The sequence below is a fragment of the Aethalodelphis obliquidens genome, unplaced genomic scaffold (assembly GCF_003676395.1).
Source record: "Aethalodelphis obliquidens isolate GAN/ISIS:26980383/991018 unplaced genomic scaffold, ASM367639v1 scaffold12, whole genome shotgun sequence".
Classification (NCBI taxonomy): Eukaryota; Metazoa; Chordata; class Mammalia; order Artiodactyla; family Delphinidae; genus Aethalodelphis; species Aethalodelphis obliquidens.
In genome coordinates this window covers 14,163,968-14,177,500 of record NW_020837956.1, presented here as the reverse complement: position 1 = coordinate 14,177,500, position 13,533 = coordinate 14,163,968, and the positions used below count along the sequence as shown (strand labels likewise).

Here is a 13,533-nt window from a genome sequence, read left to right as displayed (position 1 = left end):
TACACATCTAGTCAACTGATTTTCTGCAAGGGTCTAAGACAATACAATGAAGAAAGAACAAATAGTCTGTTCAATATATGGTGCTAGGACAACTGGACATCTACATGCAAAAAAAATGAAACTGGAATTCTTCCTTAAACCAATTACAAAAATTAACTTAAAGTGGATCACAGACCTAAATGTAAGAGCTTAATCTATAAAACTCTTAGAAGAAAACATAGGAGTAATCTTTGTGACCTTGAGTTAGGCAAAGCCTTCTTAGATATACTACCAAAAACCTAAGTGACAAAAGAAAAAAATAAATAAATTGGACTTCATCAAAATTAAAAACTTCTCTGCTGCAAATGATACCTCAAGAAAGTGAAAAGACAGCACACAGTGTGGGAGAAAGCATTTTCAAATCATATATCAAATAAGGGACTTGTATCCAGAATACTTAAAGAACTCTTACAACTCAATAATAAAAAGATAAGTAACCTAGTTAAATGAGCAAAGGACGAGAATAGATATTTCTCCAAAGCAGATGTAAAAATGACCAATAAGTATATTAAAAGATATGCAATATCTGGGGAATGCAAATCAAAACAACGAGACATCACTCCATACTCACTAGGATGGCAATAATCAAAATGACAGACAATAACAAGTGGTGCAGGATACATAGAAATTAGAATCCTCATACACTGCTGGTGGGAATGTAAAATGGTACAGCTGCTTTGGAAAACAGTTTGGCAGTCTTCAAAATGTTATACACAGGGTTACCATATGACTCTACAATTCCACTACCGGCTATCTACCCAAGTGAAAGGAAAACATACGTACTCATCAGTACTCAAGTGTTCATAGAAGCATTGTTCATAATAGCTCCAAAGGAGATACAACTCAAAGGACCATCGACTGACTGGTGAATGGATAAATAAAATGTAGTCTATTCATGCAGAGGAATATTATTCATCAATAAAAAAAGAATGAAGTATTGATACATGTTACATGGATGAACCTTGAAAACATTATGCTAAATGAAAGAAACCAGTCACAAAAGACTACACATTGTTTGATTCTATTTATATGAAATGTCTAGAATAGACAAACCCATAGAGATAAAAGCTGATTTAGTGGTTGCCAGGGCTAATGGGAAGAGTGGATGGGAAGTGACTACTAATAGGTATGGAGTTATTTTCAGGATGATGAAAATGTTCTAAAATTAGATTGCAGTGATGGCTGCATAACTGTGAATAAACTAAATGTGTGAACTGTAAGGTATACAAATCATATCTCAATAAAGCTGACAAAGAATTAGTAGAATATATAGCATATGAACAGGTAACTTATAGGGTAAAAACCCATAATTAACCAGTAAACATCTGAAAGATGCTCAAACTCATTAATATAAAGACAAACGCACATTAAAATAAATAAAATAGTATTTCATATCCATTTGTCAAAAGGTAGAGAAGTACAAAAATACCTGAAATAGATAAATCTAGAAAAGACTTTAATCATTGAAAAACTGCATCAATTCCAAGCAACTGAAATGAGAAAACCAATCATGCTCTGTCAATGGTGTTAAATAGCAACCACAGAAAACATGCGGTAAGAGAAAATGTTAAATTCTTAAGGAGTTTAATTTCCACTCCTTATGCTTTTCTTCTACAGAACTACTTACATTCAATTTTTACTAGTCATGTAAATGTTACGGAAAAATTATGCTGAAAGTTTAGAGTCATTACTCCTTCCTTCCAAAAACGGTAATCACTTTGCATGATATAATATTGAAAAGAGAAAACAAACAAACGAAACAAAAACAAAAAAAAAATGGTAAAAAGCAAAAATGTTTCGCTAATGATTATTTGATGGAGAAAGAGAAAGTGAGACAGTACATTAAGTTCTAAAAGACTATGGACTAAGAAACCAGACCATATGGGTTCAAATCCCAACTCTACCACTTATTGGTTGTATTTTTGGGCAAGTTATTTAATTTAATGTTTTTGTGTCTAAGTTTACTCATCTGTAAGTCCTTATCTCAAAAGGTTGTTCTTAGGTTTAAATGTCAATATATGTAAAGAGTTTAGAACAGTGCCTGGCATACAGTAAGCAGTCAAATACTAGAAATATGAAATAGTTCTAAGAACAGCAGGGTTATAAAATAAGTATTAAAGATAAAAGAGGATATGCAGCACCACTGGCCACACTAGACTACAGAGTGGTAGGTGGTTAAAGGTAAGACGGAAAGGTATAATTAAAAGTATACTGTTACTGATCTCCGTATTTTGCTTGATTATTAAATCAGAAAAAAGTCAAAGTTAAAAAACAAAGTAAGCAAAATAAAATATGCAAATATAACCTTATACAAAGATAATACACAAAAGAATTGTGATCTTTTCTGGAAATTAAGAAAAGGACTTTTACCTCCATTGAAAGTAACCTCTCCAAGGCAGTCTCTCGGTACTTTTGATGCACATCGTTTATGGCAGTTGAATTTACAATCTAAAATAAAATATTCACCTTATTAATTTATATAAAAATGTCAGGCAGTATCAGAATATGGTTAAAGACTTTCTTTACTCACACACAGAGTATTATTAATAATGATGATGAAATAATAAAGATTTCCTCTACTAAGAACTCAGGCTTTGGATTAAAGGTCTGGTTTCAAATTCTGACACTACCTCTTAAACAGTTGTTAAATCCCTCAGGGCTCAGTTTCTATATCTGTAAAATGAAGTTTATACTACTTGTATAACACTTTGCCAAAATGTTGCTGCAGCTCCATGTTTCCTTCCCTTACCTCACATTCTTCTTTCCACATACCCCTTAAGAGTTTCTCAGGCTGATTAAATTCCTTTCCAACATATGTCAGGCACTTACTTTCAATTCCTAATTATTAGGACCTGGTGCACATGCAGAAAAGGGATTGCAATTCTACAACCATTTATTAGGAATTAGTAAGGGCTTTCCCATACAACCCTGTAAGGAAGGCCTGAGCTTCTCATGCACAAGGTCTCTCACCTGCATTACAAAATGGCTCTGTTCAGCCTGCAAGAACCTCAGAGCTGATTGCATTGCAGATCAGTGTCAGATCCCAACTGTACCATACTACTGTGTAACTCAGTGGTCCCCAACTGTGGCCATCAGACCAGCAGTAGCAGCATCATTTGAGAACTTGTTAGAAACGCATGTTCTTGGGCCCTACCCCTAACATCTGTAACTCTGGGAGTGGGGCTGAGAAATGTGTGCTTTAATGACTTCTTTAGTTAATGCTAAAATTGAGACCCACTGCTGTAACTACTGTCTAACACAACCTTCGAAATACTTCTACCAACAATGAATGGGTAAAAATAATTTCAAGTCCTGCTTTAGAATAATTCTGTAACCCCTGTGATTCAAGAAAATTCTGGGAATCATGCCAATAGCACAGGGCAAAGGTCATTACAAGAAAAAGCACCATGAAATTAATATTTTGGTGGAGGATAAAACTTGCATTATATAGTAATGTCTTTAAAAATAAGAGACCCTAAGAAATTCATATATGATATTAATATCTTGCATATATCTTAAATAATTAGTTTTTTATCTCATGAGATTTGCAAATTCTGAAAATAACAAGGTTTCCCTTTCCCTTTGAAATATACAGCCAAATTTGTGGCCCACCTGCAGCCAAGTATGTAGGTTCTAATGACAGGCATTTATACTTCTCCATATTCCTACCTATGTTTTTATTAATTAGTTTATGCTTTCTTTTATTCTATATATGCTTATATAAGCTGCCTTGAAATTTTAACATAACAAAGTAGAAAATAAACAGATGAATGAATAAATGAACTGCTGTTCTTAGAATTGTATGTTTTCTTAAACGTTCCAGCATAACTGTTTTATCTTAACTACTTTTTTTTTCTTAGCTTGACAAGTGAATGAAAATGACTACTTTACTTTATAAGTATCTTAATTCATATTATAAAAATACAAGGATCCCTAAATTAAATTATGATTTTTTCATAGATAACTAAAATACTTAAAGAGAAATATAACCTGATACTTTCTGAACCAATATAAGCATAAAACATTATTCTTTTAGAGCTCTAAGAAGTTAAACTAATAACCCAGTGGTAGAGTTCACTGATTTTATTTCAAAATTCATTAATCTACATATTTATTTTAGTTCCTTTATAAAATACTGTATTTTTTTGCATGTGGTTTTAGAATGTTTCTGTTCTGCTCAGCAGAACGGTGTTATTTACTACCTTTACTAAAATCATCTGCTGGCTAGAATTTGTACATCTGTTCTTAATGTTCTTTCCCAAAACATTCCTTAGTGGCTGCTTGCCAATCCACTTTAGTGTTGATATTTTAAAGTATTAATTTATATATTAACTCATATTCAAAAGTAAGCTGTTGAAATAAAATTTCAACATTTAATTAAGCCTGCCTGATGGTTATTAAATATTGGCAACAAATGTACAACCTATTCTCTATTTGATACTATCCTATGTAGCCATATATTGCCAAGAAAAGTTTTCTTATATATTTAAGTTAAATTTACATATAATTATTTGATTCAACATTGTAAACAGGATTTATTGTTGCAAAGATCTCAACTGTAATGTTTTACCTAGATAAAACTAGGTAATTCAATTCCACAAATAGTTCTATATAAAAAGTATAGTATCAAGAACTATTAAAATAATCACATGAAAAATAAGTACATAAGATTATAGACAAATTAGTTATGTCTTATCCTGGCTCAATGCCTTAAAACATATTTGAACTCTATTTTGGTTTCACATAATTGTGTAGCACTGTTGAGAAGAAGATATGTGATAAAAAGATAAAAGCATCTTTAAAAAGCATTAAAACATTATGTAACTAGAGGAAAAACTTATTCCATTGTTCTATTAAAAACCTAGTTCATTAAGAGATGTTTTTGGAATACTATGATAGTGTTCTGGGTTAGTATCCAAATACAGGTGGTCCCCATTACAATTCCACTGGCTTCTACTATAGTCTGCCTATTTCAGTGTGACTACTGTCTGGAATGACAATTTTTGTACAGCTCCATAGCTACGTAATTAGAAAAAAAAAACAAAAAAACACCTGTAATATGTTGGTGTGCGTTTGTGTGTATGAATATTTAATGGCAAGAGGAGGGCATTATTTTATATTTTGGGTAGTGTCTGGCTTTGAAATTAGAAAGACTTAAGGTCAGATATTAGCTTATCTGCTTACTAACTGTTCCATATTGGCAAGTGTTAAGCAGCCACACCTCAGATCCAAATTCTAGTTTTTCTGTTTATACTCTAATTTTTCTTTAGCACAGCTCCTGGTACAGAATACACATACTGCAGATACTAGTCGTCGCATGCAGGTGCGTGCATATTAATTTTATCTTTCTTAAGTATGAGCCCAATTTACAGGTACCTGCTTAATGCTTCTGAAATAAAAAATATTTTAAACCTGTATTTGCTAACAAAAACAAATATAAATTTTACTTAAGAAAAACATCCAATCCTACCTTTACACTGCATTCCTTGCCGAAAGAGGCCTTTCAGTAACCGCTTGCAGTACTGACATATGGTGGGACGGGTGTAAGAGTGAACAGCAAATGTGTGTGGAACTTTTACCCTGCACATGACCATCTTTTCCATCCAAATTGGGCGACCACTCCAAGAAGGAATTCTCTTACTGGGTTCCTGGTGAACATGTGACTAAAACATAAGTAATTTCTATAAGTGTAAGTCGATATTAAAAACAAAGTATTAAGATCAGGGCTTGACCACAAAAGTCATTTATTTCAAACACTAAAGCCAAAAACCTAAAAATGTGCATCTCAGCAGTTTCCTTTGGAAGCTTAGCTTACCAACCCTTGAATGAGAAAAGTGCAGACTTTTTTTGCTATTATTTATCCTAGAAAACAAAAAGATATTTTCATCCTCACATACATATATTCACTGATTAACTATTATTTCCAGGCACATATGACATTTTACAAATAAAAAACAGAACTTAAAATGTATTTATAACATGTTCAAATACCTTCAAAAACCTTACCAAGAAATTAGTCACAGGAAAATTAAGTAAATTCAGAAAATGTTAGTGCTGCTCACGCTGAGTTACTGAATACAACGTCTGAAAACATTCTGAAACGAGCCTTAGTTTTTCTAATTTATTTTAACAAATACTAAAACAAGCATGTGAAAATCTAAGTTTAATTAATGTTGATGATACAAACAATGGCAGATACAAACTAAAACAACTTTACCCTTAGTAATTATGCTTTAGGAAGTTCCTTAATATTTTAAGTATTTTCCAATTATTTGGGTTTTTTCTCTTAGGTGAGCAAAAAGGAAAGTTAAAGGTGGTATTGGTTAAAATTTTTTGTGTAATCTGAGGGATAAATGGATTATTTAACTATGAACTTTTCTAAGTATACAAAGGAAATAATCAATTTAAATTATAGGTCAGATGAATATGGTTCATCATATTAATTCAGCATTCACTGATTATAACAGGCCAGGCTCTATATCAGAAATATGAAAATGAATACAGTCTATATTCTCAAGAACAAAATCCAAATACCTAACTACCACCTAGATGTATAACAGATTTTGTTGTAGCTGCTTGCATCTTCACTGCCAGAACTTCCTTCTATAACTGGTAATGTCTGTAACTCAGAGAAGCTGAGTCATGGTACATTGATATGTTCAACCACTAGAAGCAAAAGAAGCCAGAAAAAACCAAGAGATAGAGAAGTATACAGGAGAAATGAGGGGAGGAGAAAATAAAAGGCTTTTTTGAAAAAAGTAGGAAGAAGGAAAAAGAAAAGGACTGACCATTGGAGGACAGCACTATAAAAATAACACAGATACAGCCTCTGATGGGTAGTTTTTCACTAAAGTGTAGCCAGAAATGTTCTAAAGAAAATTATGAAGCAGTTTAAGAAGAGTACAAAAAGATGGGACTTCCCTGGTGGCACAGTGGTTAAGAATCTGCCTGCCAATGCAGGGGACACGGGTTCGAGTCCTGGTCCAGGAAGATCCCACATGCCTCGGAGCAACTAAGCCCATGCACCACAACTACTGAGCCTACGCTCTAGAGCCTGTGAGCCACAACTACTGAAGCCCGCATGCCACAACTACTGAGCCTGTGCTCTAGAGCCCGTGAGCCACAACTACTGAAGTCTGCACGCCTAGAGCCCGTGCTCCGCAACAAGAGAAGCCACCACAATGAGAAGCCTGAGGCCCGCAATGAAGAGTAGCCCCTGCTCGCTGCAACTAGAGAAAGGCCACGCACAGTAATGAAGACCCAACATAGCCAAAAATAAATAAATTAAATAAATAAATTTTTTAAAAAAAGGAAAGTACAAAAAGAATGTTAAAACACGAACCAAACTTACATATTTCAGCTGTCTAAGGTATCCTGCTCTAGTGTGGCCCACCCCTTCTCCATTTACACACCACCTTCAGCAAAAGGAGCACCACAGTGATTCTGCAGAGCTGATAAAGCAGCCAGTGGGAACCAGAAACAGATGCTTTAAGCTTTTCCTCATCCCTGGCCCCCTAGTCTAGTGGTGACTCAACACTGTGCTTCTCTTGCTTCTGCCTCTACCACTCAGTTTGTCTCAAGTTTAAAACATGTAACATGGAAAGGCTGATTTAGCCAGTTTTGCCTTTTGTCAGGTCCTGCTGGGATTGGGGTATCAGGGACATGGTACAGAGCATGTTTATAAGGAACGACTCAGGGGACTGTGGTTGTAGGAGCCACCCAATTTTTCATGTCTAGTACAAGTAGTTATTTATGTTATTAGCCCTATTTTACATACGAAAAAACAGGCTCAAAGGGATTAATACTACTAAAGCATTAGTATTAAAATCAAAACTTAGACCTGGGTCTTCTACATAGCAGTCCAGTGATTCTTTTTTTTTATAAATTTATTTATTTTATTTTTGGCCGTGTTGGGTCTTCGTTGCCGCGTGCGGGCTTTCTCTAGTTGCGGTGAGGACGGGCTACTCTTCGTTGCAGTGCACAGTCTTCTCATTGCGGTGTCTTCTCTCGTTGTGGAGCATGGGCTCTAGGTGCGCGGGCTTCAGTAGTTGCGGCACGCGGGCTCAGTAGTTGTGGGTCACAGGCTCTAGAGTACAGGCTCAGTAGTTGTGGTGCACGGGCTTAGTTGCTCCGCGGCATGTGGGATCTTCCTGGACCAGGGATCGAACCCATGTCCCATGCATTGGCAGGTGGATTCTCAACCACTGTGCCACGAGGGAAGCCCAGTCCAGTGATTCTTAACCTTTTCCCAATCCCAGCATACCTGGGCACATATTGCAATCTTACCAGTAACAGTGGTTTACCGTCTATTTAGTGAGGAAGGCAGGAAACGTACAGAGGACTTAACCAGAATTTGGAGGACAGAGAATGTTGGTAGAATTACCTAGAGCACTTGGTTAAAATGTGAGCACTCAGATGAGAGTAACTAGAATTAAATGAAAGTTCTTTTCTTACTTTGCTTTAATGTCTCTCTTTACAAATTACTGCTTAGCTTAAACTCTTATTTCTTTCTTATTAATGTATAGCCAGAAATCTTCTAAAAGTAATTATTTCCACAGTGTGGGCTTAAACTAATTTTGGCTGAAGTATTGCTCACAAAAACTTCATAACAATATTGCCAACTCTCAATCATGTAAAACAATAAAGGCAATAGAAGCATTTAAAGGGGGCAATTCCCCAATTATATATATTTGAGTTTGGAACATTATTCAATGAAAGAAATATCTCTACTTTTATGTGTACACTTAGGCCCAGGAGTTTCTTTCTACTTTGATTCTGTCCTACCCCTCAGGAATTTTCCCAAATGGGTAATTCCCTGGTGTCCAGTGGTTAGGACTCTGCGCTTTCACTGCTGAGGGCGTGGGTTTGATCCCTGGTCGAGAACTAAGATCCCACAAGCTGTGCGGCACGGCCAAAAAAAAAAAACCTTCCCAAATGCATTGCAATGAACATTAATCTCTCTCATCTCCAAATAGCCATCACTCAATTCTGGTTTCTCTAATCTCAGTGGTTCCATTTTAACCAAATTCAATGAACAGTCTATCTTCTTCTGCCTCTCCATCTCTTTACTTGATTCCCTTTAGACTGACTTCAGAAACTAACAGAAGCTGCCTTCTTACGTGTAAACGATGACAACCCCGGAGTCAGATTCAAAGGCTCCTGTTCCAACTGGCCTTTTCTTATCTAGTAGTCAATGAAGTTTAATATCTTGACTCCTTAGAAACTTTTCCTCGTGCCTTACATACGAAATCAGGATAACAGCTATACCTTCCAGGACAGTGGTGAGGATTACACAGAAAAGCTAAGTGAAGCAGCCAGCGTGAAGACTGGCACCTGAGAAGTTATGAGGCTCTTACTGGGCAGCCACTTAGAGTTAGTGCTTCTCTAAACTTGGTTCAGATTCAGGTTCAGATTGCTCCCATCTCCACACTGCTATCTCCTTCATTCCTTTAGAGTATACTCTTTTACTACTCTTTCTTCCCTCTGATTTTCCTCCATGAGCTCTCAGCTCTTCTCTTACTGTACCTTATTCATAATTTTGAGACTGCATGCTTGGACTGACAAATGTAACCCTGAGATTCCTCTCTACAATTTCTACTTGTTCTAAAATACTCTGCACAATCTAACCAATTCAAACATGTCACTCTACTTCTCATATTTCCCTAAGGAAGTTTCATCTTTGGGATAAAATATAAATGAATAATACATTATTCATCTGCTCTGCCCTGCCATTTCCTAATCTTGCAATACTCAGTGGGTATGGCTGACACACCAGTATCATTTGTGGGGTTCTCAAAACAACATGTGTTCATCCTACAGTTCCCAATCTTAGCTAAGTTTCCTGAGCAGTTTGTGTATAAAATGTATTAACTTTTCTATTACCAATCTTTCCCCAAGCTTTTGTGTGTGTTTATAATAACTCTTTGCTCTCAGTTCCTAATGCTACAGCATTCTTCTTCTACTTTAAAAATCTCATAGTAGGGCTACGCAATATGGAAATATGGGATTTTTGTGAAAGAATTTCAGAAGCTTTTACTCCAGTGCCTCGGTTTAGCAAAATCTTGTGACGAGGGTGTCAAGACAACAGCCCAAAGACTTGATTTTGCCATTAATATACAGAAGACCAAAGGGGTTATAGAAATAACTACATGTTAAGATTGTAATGTATAGATGGAAGTCATTTTAAGTAGTACCAAATGAATAGGTGGTTATTTCTTTCTTCCCTGATCTACTACATTTACCCTTGAGGGGTACAAGATATGAGGAAAAGTCACTGATTTACAAATAATCAGATCTGGGTTGAATTCTAATATTGCTTAGTAATTTGCTCTGTGACTTCAGTCAAGTCACTTGACTGTTCTGAGTCCCAGCGGTCTCATGGTATAGAGATCTACTAATATACCTCGCTGGAATATTAAGGATCAGTGGTCAGTGGTGTCACTCAAACACTCATTCATTTATGAGTGAGTACCCAGAAGTACAAGGTATGGTGCTGGGCATGATGAGGCAAAGTCGTGAATATTGTCCTCTCTAAATAGATCATAAACTACAAACACTATGATATTAAGGTAGAATGCTATACACACCATTAGGGAGATTTGAAAAGTGCTATGTCATTCAGAAAAGTAACTTCTAGGTAAAGGGGAATCAGGTAAGGTAGCTGCTGAGCTAGGTCTGGAAAAAAGCATGTAGGATAGATACCAATAAGAGCAAATGTAGGGGGGAAAGGGTGTGTTCAAGGAATGATGAATATTACAGATTGTCGGAAACATAGAATATATAAAGGTGTCCTAGTGGGGAGTAATCTAATCAGAGTTGTTGTATATTAAGCTGTAGTGAAGTGTGGAGACCAGGAGTCGGGATACTGGTTAGGAGGTTGATCTTATGGTCCAAGTGATAAGGTTATCACAAAGTATACAAAATGCAATTCACGACTATTGGTAAGCCCTGTCTACAGTAATACGTTTTAAGTTTCTTAAGTGTAGGAATGTTACTATTTTTCAGTATATAACTTATGTTTTAAGATGATGTTATGTATCCTGCAGAAACATACGGAGTAAGTAGTAAAATGCCCTCTATTACCTTAGAATACATACCTCTTCAGTGGGAAGGGCTACATATTCAGTCTGCAGGGGTCTTGGAACTGAGAGGCCGGGTCCTGGCAGGGATACATTTGACAGACGTCTCTTTCTTACACCACTACAGTTATTTGGAATCTTGAAGGCACATCGTTTATGGTAATTTAATCCACAGCCTAAACATATTTTAAAAGGTTAAAAAAAATTTTTTTAACTTTACTATATAAGTGTGTACATAAAAAAATAGGTGCTTCCTTTATTTATTTTCTCTGGCAGCAATAGTTATCCTAATGAAGAACCCAGATGACAAGCTAAGAAGAATAGGAAACGTGTAGAAAGGTTATTTAGAAAGGTTAAGTTGGCTAAAGCAGTGGTTTCTTCAAGTGTGCTCCTCAAGGCAGCACCTGAGAATTTGTTAGAAATCTAAATTACTGGGCTCCACCACAGACCTACTGAATCAAAAACTTTGGGGATGGGGCCTAGCAAAGTATGTTTCAACAAGTCCTCAAGGTGATTCTGATACACGACAGAGTTTGAGAACCTCTGGCTTAAAGAACTTCAGCAAACTGTAGACTGTGTACCAAATTACTCCTATGACATGTGAAAATTATATTAAATTCAAATTCCAGTGTTCATAAATAATTTTATTGGAACAAAGCATACTCATTTGTTTACAACCTGTCTATGGCTACTTTCATGCTATCAATACAACAGCAAAGTGAAGTCATTGTAAAGAGACCACATGGCCAGCAAAATTTAAAATATGTACTCTCTGGCCCTCTACAGAAAATATTTATTGACTAATCAGAAATGTGCACCCGCATCCCACCCCCTGGTAATTCTAATACAGGATAACCATACCTCTCCAATTCTAAACCTTGGGTACTACCTAGTCACTACCAATGATCTTGTTTTTTCATTGATGATTACTGAACGCAAATGTGAAATCCTATTTCAAATGAAACAAAAATTTAGAACACATACCTTCACATTTCAGTCCCTGACGTACCAATCCCCAGAGCATCTCACCACAGTAATCACAAAAAGTAGGAGCTTTGTAAGAATGTACATAGAGAGTATGTGGACGAATCTGAAAGTCTTCTACTGTGGCCAAAGCTTTTAAAAAAGAAAAATATTCAAATAAACCCGGTACTTGTAATTGTGATGAGATTAAGAACATTGATCATATTCATTTGTCAAAGTACACAGAATCTTTTTTCCTGAAAGTTTCATCTGACCATAAAAATAAATTATTTTCAGCAGCTAATATTGTGGTTTTCAAACTCTATTTTAGGAACTTCACCAAATTCAAATAATTTGAGCTCCAAAAGTAGGTCTATAGGTAGGTATTTTGACCTCCAAAAGCATTTTCTCGGAGTGGTAACATTGCAAATAATTGTCAAGATTTATTTTAGCTAGTTAAAACTATTTAACTTATAATGTACTGGGAAATAGAACACTAAAGTTAAAAAAAAAATTGCAGAACTTAACATTAAGTTATAGCAATGTTTCTGTGGGAAACACACTCAGTTCTAATTTAGGATCCCAGGATACACTCTGTTCTCCAGAGTCCTAGTGGTTAGGATAAAGAGGCTCTTCTCCCCTTTGTGGGCAAGCCAACAGCAGCAGACACAACCACCATCAGACATCCTCTCAACACTACCTGCAAGTCATTAGTGGATAGCCCCGTGGCCTGATGTAGGGTCCAGGGCAAGAGAGGAATAGATGTGAGCATGACCTCCAGGGAGGACCGGGAGTGAAGCCCCTCTGGAGTGAAAAGAAAGACAAGGATTGCGATGTGTATAGAATTTGGGGTTGTGGCAGAGAAGATGAATGGGAAGGATAAGAGACTAATAAGGAAAGGTGATAGTCAGAGAGGATCTCAAGAACAAGCTGCAAATATGAATTTGGGAAGAGGAAAAAAAATGGTGGCAGGACTCTGGACTCTTGACTAGCTTTTCTTCCTTTCTCTTCCATTTCTTTCCTTTCTTCCCTCCCCTTCTCCTCTCTTCCTCCCTCTTTCCTTTGCTGCCAAACAAGAAGTTTTGCAGGCCTACTATATATATTCTTTGTTCCTTTACACTTCTCACTAACAATCCTGCCCACTTGTTGGATGAGATAATAGCAGGAGCTAAAGACAATGGATGGCAAGAATGGGTGAGAGAGGAAAGGAGAGAATAAGAAAATGTCCACAGAGAACAAAAAGAGAAGGAGCATTATTTAAGTCATGGAATCAACCAGTATTGCAGTTTCCTCTTCCAAATCTTCATTATTTCTCCTTTTTTTCTCATTTTCTTTTCTGAACCCTAATTCTCTTCTATGCTCTTCAAAGAAACGGGGAAAGGGACCAGAATTTCAGTGTAATTGTTTTATTTCTTTGACTCAAGAGATGAACATATTCCTCTTCTGGTTCAAC

General features: G+C 36.1%; 1 protein-coding gene across 2 annotated transcripts in view; it reads right to left on the bottom strand.

The window, feature by feature from the left end:
* PRKD3 (protein kinase D3) overlaps positions 1-13,533 on the bottom strand; it is a 77,226-nt gene that overhangs the window by 25,452 nt on the left and 38,241 nt on the right. For both annotated transcript variants that reach the window (XM_027113362.1, XM_027113360.1), the window contains 4 exons: positions 12,102-12,233; positions 11,136-11,293; positions 5,510-5,702; positions 2,410-2,487 (listed from right to left, as the gene is read on the bottom strand). In XM_027113362.1, the coding sequence (XP_026969163.1) occupies positions 2,410-2,487; positions 5,510-5,702; positions 11,136-11,293; positions 12,102-12,233 (561 nt within the window). The remainder of the gene's footprint in view (positions 1-2,409; positions 2,488-5,509; positions 5,703-11,135; positions 11,294-12,101; positions 12,234-13,533) is intronic.